Source organism: Onychomys torridus, chromosome 4 (genome assembly GCF_903995425.1).
Source record: "Onychomys torridus chromosome 4, mOncTor1.1, whole genome shotgun sequence".
Taxonomy (NCBI): Eukaryota; Metazoa; Chordata; class Mammalia; order Rodentia; family Cricetidae; genus Onychomys; species Onychomys torridus.
Window position 1 is genome coordinate 87,118,989 of NC_050446.1, and position 13,825 is coordinate 87,132,813.

Genomic DNA, 13,825 nt, shown 5'->3' on the forward strand with positions numbered 1-13,825 from the left:
CAGACACCATGTCTTCATTGTTGTTACAAAATTGGTTTGTTTCTGTTTATTTTACATGTATGGATATTTTGACTGCATGGATTTTGTGAACAACTTGCATGTCCTGAGCTGGCAGAGGCTGGAAGAGGGCTTTGGGTACCCAGGGACTGGAATGGTTGTAAACTTCCATGTAGATGCTGGAAATCAAACCTGGGTCCTCTGGAAGAGCATTCAATGCTCTTAACTGTTCAAGCATCCTTCCAGGCCCTAAGATCAATTTTAAATAAGGCATAGATAATAGATTTCACTTTTTTCAAATTTGTTTTACTCTTTCATCTTAAGAACACTTGTAGCTACATGGTTTTTTTTTTTTTTTCCACAAATCGATTTGAAGAAAACTCACCCTTTTCTCCCATATACATTTAAAAAATGACAGTGTATCTATTGATACTACTCTTATAGGGCTAAACGAATGTTTTATGATTGAATTTGAGGCATGCCCTATTGCAGTTAACCCAAGATACATACTGTGAACCTGGCTAAAAATACATGGCCCATGGAAGAACAACTTTTAGGTCCAAGCAGGGTAATTAGATGCTGTTGTTCAGCTACACTGATGTAGTGTCAAGCTGCCTTCTAAACATGTATTTATACCCATGGAGAAATGTTACACTTATGCTTCAACAGAGAAGTGTCTCTTTCCACTGAATGTTGGAGAATGCCCAAAGTGTGGAGAGTAAGTGGTCGAAGAGTGCTTAGCCCTAACCAAGACATTTATCATTTATACAATTCCCTCTGAAAGCATTCTGGAAGCAGCAGTGGAAAGAGCTAGAAGACAGAGAATAGGACTGTGATATGACATCCTCTGGGCAAGATACAGTCACTGTAATTATGAACTCGTTGGTAGTGTGGATGTCTACATGGAGTCTTCACAAGAATAGGGCTATCAACAGTCAGGCATGGATGGAGGTGGGACTCAAGGGGCTTTGCCCTTCACTAATAACTATTAGCTCTTGATATATTCAGTAACAGTGGTAGTCACACCCTTAGTTGTATTCTTATTGGCAACGCTATGAGTTCTAATGACAGTTCCAATCTAGTGGTCACACAGATAGCCCTAGTTAAATTAAATGGGTCACAAAATCAAACCAAAAGTCAAGAATCTGGGCAAGGAACTCTAAGGGATGAGAGGTCATTGACAAGGATGAGGGAGAAAAAAGAGGGTTGTGTGGGACATGTAATCAGGATATATGCACCTACATGACACTGTCAAAGAACAGAATCCAACAATAAAAAGAAAGTGCAGGGCGAATTATTCAACTGTTGTGGGCCTCAGTGAAATGAGAAGTCAATGGTCCTTCGTGTTTTGAGAGTGTTGACTACTGAGACTCTACCGCTGCTAGTTTATAAGCTCCTCCCACCTTTTCTACTGTTCTCCTCAGGTGAGGAGAACATGAGAGCTGAGCTACGGCAGACACATTGCGACTTTTCTTTCCCACTGCTACTGTCATCTCTCTGAGCTCACTTCTATGACCTGATCATATTTAAACACTCACAACAGACCAAAGCAGAAGTTCAGATTGTCTGGCTTTCTTGTTTGTGGGTTATTTATAAATCATAATTGTAGACCAACAGATCAGGAAAGTAGGGAAAACACTAATTATCTGGGATCTGGGAGGATGTGGGAGGCAGGCGGCTGGAAGACAGCTGAAGCTGCAGAGAGGGCTGGGAAGGGAAGGAACATCTCCGAGGCCGATGCCTCATGCAGGCACTGGGGCGCCAAGAAAACTGGTGCCACTCCTGGAAGAAATGGTTTTACTATTAATATTTTTTTAGTGTGTGAAATAATGTGTTTCAGGAAGACATTTTCATCTTTTCTGGGAAAAGAGGGCAATTTTGAGACATTATGTCAAACAATAAGAACTTTTTATATTGTTCATATATCCCAAGGGCAAACTGCATTCTTTGTAGAGTAAGTACTTACATATTGCCATGTAAGCTGTGGCATTCTTTAGTCAGATAAGCCATGGTGTTTGCATAGGTAAACTGAGCACTGCATACTAGTTGGTGGTATTAAGAAATATGAGCATATTTAGGATAAAGATGTGTTTAGTAACATCGTTAAAACTAGAAACATTAATGTCCTCCCAGCAGAATGACAGAGCCCTCTGCTGGGGCCAGACCTCTGGCCCTGTCACTCCAGAGAGGCAGTAGACGAAACCAGAAGTTGCCCTAGCAATGCTGCGCTTGCTACTTATAAACAAGTTACCTGGAAATCTGACTACAGAGTAGAACACAGATTACCAGAAAATGTTCCTAGTTCCTTAGTGGGACAGGGGGCTCTGATATATGTTGTAACTAGACTTCAGGGATGAGGAGGAACTACTCCCATCTCAAAGAGCTCATTACAGGGAATGGAATTTAAAAGAGTAAATGTTTTTGATGTAAACCACCTTTCTCCCAAGATGGTATTTCAGTCCCTCTGATAAAAGGTTAACTCAAGCCAGAAATGCAATACTATGGAGCTTTTATCTTAGAGCCCAGATATTAAACACTCCAAGCTTGATGTGAGCAGAGACTAGGAAACTTTAAGAAACTTGCTTCTCTTTTCCTCTTTTGTAGAATTGTGGGATAGGCACTCAGCAGATGTAAAATTCTGGGTGAGAAGGAGCAAAAAGATGACTTAGCCTTGAGACATACCCACAGACAAATGAAAGTGAGAGAGGTATTATTTGCATTGAGTCTTTCCCCCCCTAAGAAACGTGGGTTCTTCATTATTATTAAGAGATTGTAATCAACTAGGATGAAACTGAAGAATTAAGGCACTGACCGACTTGACCAAGGTCATGAGGAGGACTACCAATATGATATGATCTTATACCTTCTGAGTCACAATTCAATGCTAGTCAGTATGATAGAAGTAGATAGATGGTACAGGGATGAATGCCCTGGATTTAATTGGCAGTATGTCCCAGAATAGAGGACATCATGTTATAGAATGGAGTAACTGTCCCCGTGGGCTGGAGCCCTCTCTTCTGGGGAAGGCTGAACACAGGAGAAGAAATATAAAAGCAATAGAACTCACAGATGCTAGAGCAATGGGAGGTAAGTGTTGGGGACCCCTGGGGGCTAAGTGGGTAGAGCTACAGAAGCTCAGTGATGCAGTAGAAGAGAAGGTAACTCTAAAGCTTGAATCAGACAAAGGACACCAAGGAAGTCATAGAAGAAAGATGAATTTACATGAAGCTCTTTCTTTTGGCGAAATAGATTTGATAGCTGGTCACATTTACTTAACTCTTTCCATCTACCAACCAGGTCTAGCTAACCATCTCACTGTCTTGGGATTTTTCAACTCAATGCATGAATATTTCTTGTAACTTTATAATTCTGCATGATAGATAAGGGGGAGGAGCAACAATAGTGCAATACACTACAACAGCAAGTAATTGTCAATTGCTTTTTGAATGCTGGGATGAATACTTTACAGATTTATGTCTTTGTGCTCATTTTACAGATGAAGAGACCAGGACATAGGGAATTAAGTAACTTGCTCAATTTTACTAGGCAAACTGTAGCATGGGTATGTGGACACTGTGGTCTGAATAGAACTCCAGAGCAAACATCAAAGGTGAAAGCCAGGGTAGCTGTTTTCCAAGTCTACTTTAAACTAATTTATATTTGTGGCTGGATCTTCCTTCCCTCTGCAAATGCTGCTGAGTCATATGGTTTACCATTTTGCCTCTTGATTAGGCTGTTGAAGACGTACAGTTCCCTTAGAGGAACAGGTCTACCTGTACACAAGGATCAGGGATCCACATGACTCTCTGAAGTTTGTATGGATAATAGGACCCACTTGGCAAGGCCATATGACGTTACCATTAGCATACATTTTATTGTCACAAACTAGGACTGTCACTACATACACGGCCAACTAACCTGTAGCCTAATGAGAGTGAAGATGTAGAAAGAAGATAAATAAAAGCAGTAAAAATGCCATCTCCCTCTGTCCCCTCCTTACACTCAGAAAAAAGTGTGACTATACAGACAACTTTAAAGAAGTTCAAGATTGCATGCAAATGGAATTAAATCAAACCATGTATATAGAACTGCCATCCCAAGAGAGCAAGGAGAAGAAATTATGAACTTAAAAATTTCAGAGGATCCTAGGTTCTGGTATTATATGCGTGGTATCTCATACTGGTTTTGTGATTAAGAGGGGGTGTTTTTTGTTTTGTTTTGTTTTAAATCTCATGTGGTTGATGGTTTGACAACAGCCTCCGAGTCCAGCTCTGAAAACTATTTCATGATTCAAATCAGCTGCTACAGGAAGTGAAAGGAACTTAGGGTATCTGAGGGCAAACTCTCCCTCTCACAGGCATGCTGCTCCAAACATTTCTCTTTATTCTTCTACTTTTCTTGTCCTAATTGTCTATAATTTCTTAGCTCCAATTCTCTGTTCTAATCCTCCTGCTTCTACCCATCTAGCCTAAAAATCCTCTTGAAGCTTGAAGGCAGCTTGAAGCAATAAAAAAAATTACAAGAGTTACCTCTTATTGGTCAAAAGAACATTCCTAGGGTAAGTAATAAGAAGCCATGGCAACACAAGGTTTCAAGCTTTCAGGACCACAGAGGGGGGCACAATGCCCAGTATGACAAACTTTGAGACATAGCTCTTTATCAGCAGATGTGGTAAGTGAAGAACTGGCATGCTTTTCTTAGGGTACTTTATATACCCAACCTTGGTTAGACATCTGCAACTCTGACCTTGTGCATAATTGTAACGTTTTAAACTTGATCTATTTACAAAGGCCTTTAGTCTAGTTTGAACTTGCTCTGAGGTAAAAATGAGCGAAATTTGTGCAGTTAGTTTTTTTTGTTTTGTTTTGTTTTGTTTTTTTGTTTTTTTTTGAGACAGGGTTTCCCTGTGTACCTTTGTGCCTTTCATGGAACTCACTTGGTAGCCCAGGCTGGTCTTGAACTCACAGAGATCCACCTGGCTCTACCTCCCGAGCGCTGGGATTAAAGGCATGCACCACTACAGCCTGGCTCGCAGTTAGTCTTAGACTGAGGAGAAACTGTTATTTTCTTGTGTTAGTCTGAGTTAAAGGAACAAGGTAGGCTTTTAAGTGTCTACAGTCTTTGTGGAACAACAGACCCAGCCATGAAGCATATCCTAGCATATTGTCCATATATCAAAACTATACATCTCAGTGAGAATTCATCTTCTTGACCACCCACAAATGTATGTACCCAAAGATTGAGATGCAATCATGAGATTACATATACACATTACGTGAAAATGCATGGTGTTGGGGAGATATCATAGCTACTCTTGCACAAGTGAGATTATAGATGAAGGCAACAGTTTTCAGACTCGGTGTTCTACAAACCTTGCTTAATAGATTATCCCACTGAGAATAATTCGTCTGGTGGGTTGACACCTGTATTATCAATTGCTATAAGCTATAATTGTGTCATAACCCACAGTAGCTCATGACAATCACTCCCAACAGTGGTTGGTGGTTGGAAAGAAGCAATTATCTGAAAAATCCAAATGATGATTGATTGCTATTCATTTCAGTCTGCAGACAGACATGAGGAGTGTCACTAGTGGAAGGGCAGAAACAGATCTCACAGAGAGGTAGTTGGATGACCCTGGGCCATTCTTGGGAATTTACTCTGAACATCAAGCATGGCACGTGCTTTTATTCTTTTTATTTACTGCTGAGCCTCGAGATGGAATTCAGAGACAACCCTGTGATGACTGGAGCATGCATAGAATGCTCAGGAAATAAGAGGTGACACTTCTATGCCACATCAAGTTTCTGAGCACAGTGTCCATCTAGAGAGAGAATAATATTAACAGGGCATCACCTTAAGGTACAATGCACAAATGGCAGGGGCATTTCCATTAAATAACTTTTATTTTCTAACTCCTAGCTGTTAGCAGAGTCCTGGGATCTTTTTGACTTAGACCAATGGGTAGGAACAGCACAAAAGACTGTCCTGTAAACTCCAAAGCTGCAGCAAGAGACAGGATGTTTCTCAGGGGACTGCACATACCAAAGCCTATTCCAGCTGTCTCATCCCAAGGTCTGGCAGGATCTTCAGATTTTCTCTCTCTTTGATTTACATGAAGGAAATGTGAAGCCTAACTGCAAAGCTTCTACTTTGGAAGCTTCCAAGCTTCCAGATACATGAGGCTGTGACAATATTAAGAACTACGATGGTCTAGGCCAGGGACCAGACCAGGAGATAATAACAGATAAGAGCTTACTATTTGTGATGCAGAAGGGGATAGAGACAACAATGACTGCATAACTCTTCAGAGACAAAGGACAAGGTACTTCCTACAATGGTTGTCCTTCCTCTTCTACAGAAGACCAAACAATCCCTACTGAGAATCTTGGATCGGGGATGCCACATTGGTGACCTGAAGAGTACCAGTACATAGGGCATTCATTGTACCTTAAGGTTATTACAAAACATGACATGGTTAGTTTCAAAAGATGGTTCTCTTAAAAGTCAAGGCAAGATTTGCTGCCTTGTTCCACGTTTTGTATTGAACAAAGAGATGCAGTATGATTATCACTGGCCTCTGGGCTGTTGTTATTAAAGAACAACACACCAGCTTCCTTTCAACCATCCCTCTGCCCACTCCTGTGCTATCACAGAGCTGAAAGAGCCTTCCAATGATCTTGTCTCTGTATTATTAAAGCAGATACAATACTACAGTATAATGCACAAACATATTACAGTACAAGTCTGTTATCAGACAGCGTCCTAAGAATAGCATTTGTTATTCTGAAGGTCAGATCATGTCCTTGCACAAAAAAGGCATCGCTTTCATCACAGCACAGATAATCTTTGGAAGCTGAGCTACTCTCAACAGTTCTCTCTTGGACAGCATCTCTCTGCTCCAACACTGTAGTATGCCCATTTCACAAGGTGAAGTCCAAGGATGCTCAGCTCAGGTTAGACATGGATTTCTTGGATAAGAAGACTGAGTTTTGACATGTAAGGCCACGATCTACACTGTTTCTACCTTGCCAGCTCTATCATTTATCCATCCCATATATAAATCTTTACCTTCTTATGGTCCCACCCCTTCCTGAGGCTGCCTGCTGCTACAACACTAGCCTCCTTGCATCTTAATGGGGTTACATTTCTCCTTTGACTTACTCATTCTGGATTCTTTATTTAACATTCAATTCAGATGCCACTTGTGTGAGATTTTTTCACTCTGCATTAGTCACTTGCTGTTTATAACTCATGTTCTGCATTATTAGTCACCTTTCCCTATTTTCATCTCACTCCACAATTAGAAAGGAGCTCTTCTGCATGGCCACCATTTGCCTTTGCTCCTGTGTTAGACTACTGCTTCTCAGAACGTAAGGTATATGCACATTGCCAGAGCCTCTGGGCAGGATGCAGACTTTGATTCTGCTGTGGGACTAAGATCCTGCATTTTTAACAAGGTGGGATATACCTTGAATATCAAGGCTTTATGCTTAATGCAAAGCTATTCAAACTTCACAAAGTTCTTAAAACTGCAAGTCAGACAAGATTCTCATCTTTCTTAATGAACCAAAGGCAGTAGATACATAATCCCCTTATAGGTCACACAGCAATAAAGTCAGGAAAAAAGTGTTGGTCTATTGACTCTTCTTCCTATTTTCCTTGGGGGAAACAACTGGATTGTCTAGTCCTTTGTTTTCTTCCTGAGCTCAGGGATACAGCCCTGCACATGCTGGAACCCCGGGATGACTCCCTACACTGCACTGGTCTCCTCTGCTGTGTCTCTTTCATTTGCATCCAAAGCTGCACAGTTGACATTTCCATCTGCTGGCAATACACATCTTCCCACTCAACTCTCCAATCAGGACATTCTTCAAAATGGATCTTAAACCTATTAAAAGGCATTCAAGTATGACCCCCATCTGCATTTAGTGATTCCTTCACTCCAGGAAAACAGATTCAGCTGCAACCTTTCTAATTCCCTAAATACTAGACTCCTGGAAACTTCTTGAGTGGTTCAGCTGGACATGCACATTGCAGACAACAGGTACCTCTAAAAAGTATGTCTTCATAAAGCTAAACCACTCTGTAAGTAATGAACATTCCTATCATGTGAACACGGTTTTATATGTTTTTTATTCTCTTGCTCATGCAGTTATATCACTCTAGTGTCTTTTAGACAGACTCTTTATGTTCATAATCTCTCAGAAATTCTGGCTAAAAGTAGTTCTAATCATTTACAGAGGGTGAAATGAGGCTCACAGAGGTTGAGATGTCACAAGTAGGCAGGTGTAGGATGAGGGCTCTTGTCTCCAGACTCAGAACAGCATCCTTCCTATCTGAAATTATGATGCTGAGTGCACCACACGTACAGCACAGGGATGAGCATGCAGCTGTGTTATGTCACTGTCAGAATTTCAAATCTGGGAAGAACAATGGAATTTATTTCTATCCTCTTGCACTGACAGATGAAGAATCTGAAGCCCAGAGCAGTCAAGCAGTCTCCACAGGAGTTGCACAGTTTAAAAAGGAACAGCTCTGCCAGTTTGTAGTCCAGTGCTCTTTCTTCAAATGCCAACAATCTGTGTCTATCTTGTACAGTCATGCAGACAGAAAAATAATAAGTGCTAACTGCTCCTTTGTGTCGCTGCAAGCATTGTCCTGATTGTCCTCCATCTATGGCCAATAATAAGTACAACTCTGCTTTGGTTTCCCAGTGTGTTTGAATTTCAAAATCAATTATATTTCATTCAAGGGAACAGCTAAATCTAGCTTTTGTGTTCCAATGGTTCTCATCAAAGCATCAAGTTCAATTACACAAACATGCAGAATGACAATTCAAATCAGAATTAAAGGATAACTCTTTAATCCACTGATTTTTCTTTCTCTCCTGCCAAGGACATTCCACCATACACAATTAGCATTTCCATTGTACTGAAAGCAAACGTGGGAAATCTTAAAATGTCAGGGTACAGGACATGGAATTAGCCTCACTACAGAATTTATATTTACAATCACACACTGTCACCATTATTTGTCTGATTCTTCAGAAATTGCAGCATAAAGGATGGAAAGCCATCTCTTTTGGGGTTTTGAATATGGAAAGGACAGTGTACTCTCAATAGAGTGCTACAGAGCTCCGGCAGCTCGCCTGTGTTTCCCTAGAGGTGGATTTACCATTCTCAATCTCATAGTCAGCAAAGGCAAGTTCAGAGCCTTTGTTGGTGATCAGCAGCTCCCCATTCAGTGTGAAGATCATGGAAGCATCATCCAGGTTAATCATACACCCGACCACATCTCCAGGCTGCCAAGTTCGTCCAAAATATCCACTACCTTGATGCCAACGCTGACCCTGCAAAACAAGACCACAGTCTTAGAGAAGAGGAGAAAAAAAAAAAAAGCCCAAGAATCCCAGGAGCTGGAGAAATGGCCACAGAAACAGGATCTCCTAATTTCTAGTCGTAGATGATCTCTATAAAGAGTCTATCACACATAGTCCACAGGAGCAGGGGCCTATCTTACAGATGAATGAAACTGGGACACACAAGTGTCATGAGATAAAATGGCCTGAGTTTCCTGGTTCATAGTCAGCCTCAACAGTAAACACAGTTCTTCATAGCACATACAAAAGAATCTCAGTACATTGGCTTCATAGTGTCGAGTTGGTTACCCCTGGAGCAGAGCCAACCATCGTGTAGGAAAGGGCAGAAGTGGAGGTGATTACTGAGAGGGTGGTCTTCCCCTTTCTTAGGATCAAAAGCAAAGAAGCAATCACTATTCAATACTCATTCAGTTTCTATCATACAGTGGTTGTAGCTATCCTCTCTGAAGACTAAGACCCAGTAGTTCCAGCCTCCAAGGAAAACTCTAGAAAAGTAAACTTGTCTTGATGGAATGTGGCTACTGAATGGACTCACCCTGCTGCCTTCAAACACAAAGGCTTGGTCATCAGCCCCCAGTTCAATGTCAGGACGACAGCCTGGCCTGGCCCAGCCAACACGCATGTCTCCTCCAGTTATCACTTCAAATTCAAAGTACCACTTTCCAGACTTTACGGCATATGACCGCTCTACCCGGAAAAATCGAATCTTGTCTATGCTGACCTTCTCAACAGTGGGATCAGCTACTGTGAGAAGCAGAAGATGGGGAGGAGGGAAAGAGACTTTTAATAGTTATGTATTCCTCAAAGAACTTGATGTCAACAACTAAAATGGTCATAGATCTCCCACTGTCCAGGGAAGCATTTTGTTTATACCATAACACTCATCTTTACTGTCATGACACCACAAAAATGATCTGAACCAACATTTACTGAATACTGACTTCATAGTAACTTTTGCACAATAGCCTTATAAGGCCAGGATGGAAAAACTGAGGGTCAGAGAGGTTCCACCTGTTGTTCAGCAACAGAATAAACAGAATAAAAGCTCCGAATCCAGGACTGATTCCATCTCATGAACCATCATGGCCTTTGGTACTTCCAGCGTAAGCCGGTGTTTTTGACAGTAATAGAATTTAACTTGAAACTGTCATTTCCTGACCTGTAAATAATCTGACATTCAAGTTTTGGAGGATGAGAGACAATAAATGTGATTTCATCCTGTAACTGGGTATCCTGAAAAGCTTTGCTACCCTATAGAAAATGTATTCGCCATAGGGCTTCGTCACAGAAATGCACATTGTAAAAATATCTGTCAGTAGGCATACACAGGTTCAAGTCAGATGGGGTCCCAGCACTAAGAGGGGGAAATGGACATGATCTCTCATCCCTAACCAAGAGCCTATCTCTAATTTCAATCACTTGCAAAGGAAAAATTAGTTTTTTCCAATGGAGTATCACTTGGTATATAAACCATGCTTAAGGGAAGGCTTCATAACTAGCAGTAGATGGCCAACAAAAACCAACCTCAATGGTATTTTCATAGATTTTTTTTTTGCCTCACATTGCTTTGTTTGGACATTAAAAAAAAGACCTTATTGGTCTTTTCCTTGCATATTATGGTTTTCAATATTGTGTTTTATGGATTTTTTTTTTGTGTGTGTGTCTCTTGTGTTTTTCACTATTTTATTTTTTTAATTCTGTTTTTATTTTTCCTGTTTTCTTCTTTCTAAAGAGAGAGAGAAAGAAGGTGAAGGTATGGAATTGAATATAGGGAGGTGGGGAGGATCTGGGAGGAGATAGGGGAGGGAAAATCAGGATCAGAATATATTGTATGCATTTTCATTTTAACAATATCTGTCAATGGGATAATGTTTCACAGAAACCTTTGTCTTGCTGAGGGATGTCATTCTGTATGCTGTGAATATGTGTTCCTCTGATTGATCGATTAAAACGCTGATTGGCCAGTAGCCAGACAGGAGTATAGGTGGGGCAAGCAGAGAGGAGAATTCTGGGAAGAGGAAGGGCTGACTCAGGAGTCGCCAGCCAGACACAGAGGAAGCAAGAAGGCAAGGCAGAACTGAGAAAAGGTACCAAGCCATGTGGCTAAACATAAATAAGAATTATAGGTTAATTTAAGTGTAAGAGCTAGTCAGTAATAAACCTGAGCTAATGGTCAAGCAGTTATAATTAATATAAGCTTCTGAGTGATTATTTTATAAGCAAGCCACAGGACTGTGGGGGCCTAGCAGGACTGGAGAATCTTCTGACTACTAAGTCAGAATAAATTGACCTTGGTGGGTTATAAAAACAAAAACAGACATAAAGTTAGAAGGAGGACAGGTGAGAGCAGATTTAGAGTTAGGGGGAGGAGAAATGGGGGAATATAATGAAAACACATTATGTACATGTATGAAATTCTTGAAGAATAAAATACCACATTCTCAGAACTGTACCATTTTCCATAGTATAAATTAGACCTATTTAAAGGTAACATTTCCCCATAAGAGGACTTGCTTAGTAAACTATTGTGATAAAGAATGATCACAGCTTGTTACCTAGTTCTTGGTCCGATGGCTCAATGTTATACCCATAACCAACAAATGTTCGTACAGCTTCACGTAGGCTGTCCCTATTTGATTTCTTGGTACGCTCATCCAGTAATACATATGGCACCAGACGGGGATTTCTTTTGTTCTTCAAATCCTATGTGAAGCCAAAGAGAAGGTGCCAGGAAAACATATTTCAGTTTTACAAGCAGCCCATCCTACTCACATACTCCTGACTGCTTGGCTGGCTCATACTAGTCTGTTAGATTTTCCCCATGTGGCTTGATATTTAGCAGTGTGCATATTTACCACTTCTCTTCAGGATTAAATGAGTATAAAAGGAGAAATCTTACTAATGCTCAAAGCTAGCATTAAAAAAACACTTTAATAATGCCAGCCTACAAATAAAATAAAGTGTCATGAAATTGGTTAACAACTTCTATTCCAAAGGTAAGGCCGATGGGGACCATGTAGCTATTCCCTTAAGGAAATTCATGCTACCATTTAACTGTCAATACCCCATCACAGCAGCATCTTAAGTCATCAGAGAGACACTAGGAAGAGTGGCAGAGGCAAAGTGTGTCCATCCCATCACAAAAGGTACATTGTACCATGGAGTCATCCTCAGTTCCTTAGGCAAGGCTATGAGAGTATTGAAAGGTCAACTGCAGGGAAAGTCAATCAAACTAAGATGGCACACTGTCCAAATGTCCTTATTCCCAGGCCTCCACGTTTTTAATAGCTGAGTTCGTCTTGCCTTCCAGATTTCCTGGAAGGAAGTTTGGAAAATTTCAAAGTTTGAAACTTAAATATGCACTCCCCCCAGCTTCTGTGTTTGAACATCTGGTCCACAGTCTGTGGTGCTGTTTTGGGAGCCTGTGGACCAGCCTCTTTTAAGAGGTGAGACTGGGCTGGTTCAAGAGACACTGGGTGGTAGGCAAGCATTTAAAGGTGATGGCCCCATCCTGATTCAGAAAGATACAAACAAGCTGTTCCATAAGCTCCTGTTGCCCCAACTAAGCTCCTTTAGCCATGTACTTTCCCCCACCATGATGGACTATACTCTAAATCCACGAGTCAACTCCTCTGCCCCTCTCTTCCTTTAAGTTGCTTCTGTTGGGCATTTTGTCATAGTGATGAAAAAAGTCAACACAGAGGCTGAGGTATGGGTTAACTCATGTGAACTTTCTGAATTCTAACACTTAGTGATTAGTAAAATGAGAGAAATAATTTCGGGAAAGAGTTGGGCCAAATGGCTTGCAATGAATCCTGATTCTAAACTCTGCTGGATTCCTTGTTTTGAAGCCATACACACCTAACTGAGCTGTTAGGTTACTTGATAATCAGGCCATAAGTTCTAGTTCTGCCCAAGAATCCTTAGTTCAATGGGCTAAAGTGTGTGTGTGTGTGTGTGTGTGTGTGTGTGTGTGTGTGTGTGTCTCGTGCTTCTGTGCAGGTTGCTTCACTCCTTTTCTAGGCTATTTCCCCCTTGAATTTACCTCAGTGTAGCTATTTGGGGGCCCTATCAGAACTACTGCTGACCCATGATATTGATTTGTTCTCACATCCTATCCCTGAAATCTGTTCCTCACCTGGGTCTTGGAGGGTATCACAAAAACTTAACTCTCTACAGTAAAACAATATGACAGAGAATGAGCTAAAATACATCACCCTGTGTGTACACATTATCAGTGAATCTCTAACTAAAGAAAAGATAAACTTTATCCAATTGAAATGATGCCTGTAGTCAATGTCAATGTGACAGTTACAAATTTCACCAGTCCATGATTCTATAAATAATAAACAAACAACAGTGTGAGGGACAGAGTGCAAGGGCAATGCCCATATTCCAATCTAGCATGCTTCACAGCAAAATGACATTTTGATGGATGACCACATC

The 13,825-nt window shown here is 40.9% G+C and overlaps 1 protein-coding gene across 1 annotated transcript in view; it reads right to left on the bottom strand.

Moving 5' to 3' along the window:
• The window catches only part of Ryr3 (ryanodine receptor 3), a 521,956-nt gene that overhangs the window by 194,201 nt on the left and 313,930 nt on the right, over window positions 1–13,825 (bottom strand). The window contains 3 exon segments of the mRNA XM_036183838.1: window positions 9,175–9,349; window positions 9,915–10,123; window positions 11,935–12,082. Of these exon segments, the coding sequence (XP_036039731.1) occupies window positions 9,175–9,349; window positions 9,915–10,123; window positions 11,935–12,082 (532 nt within the window).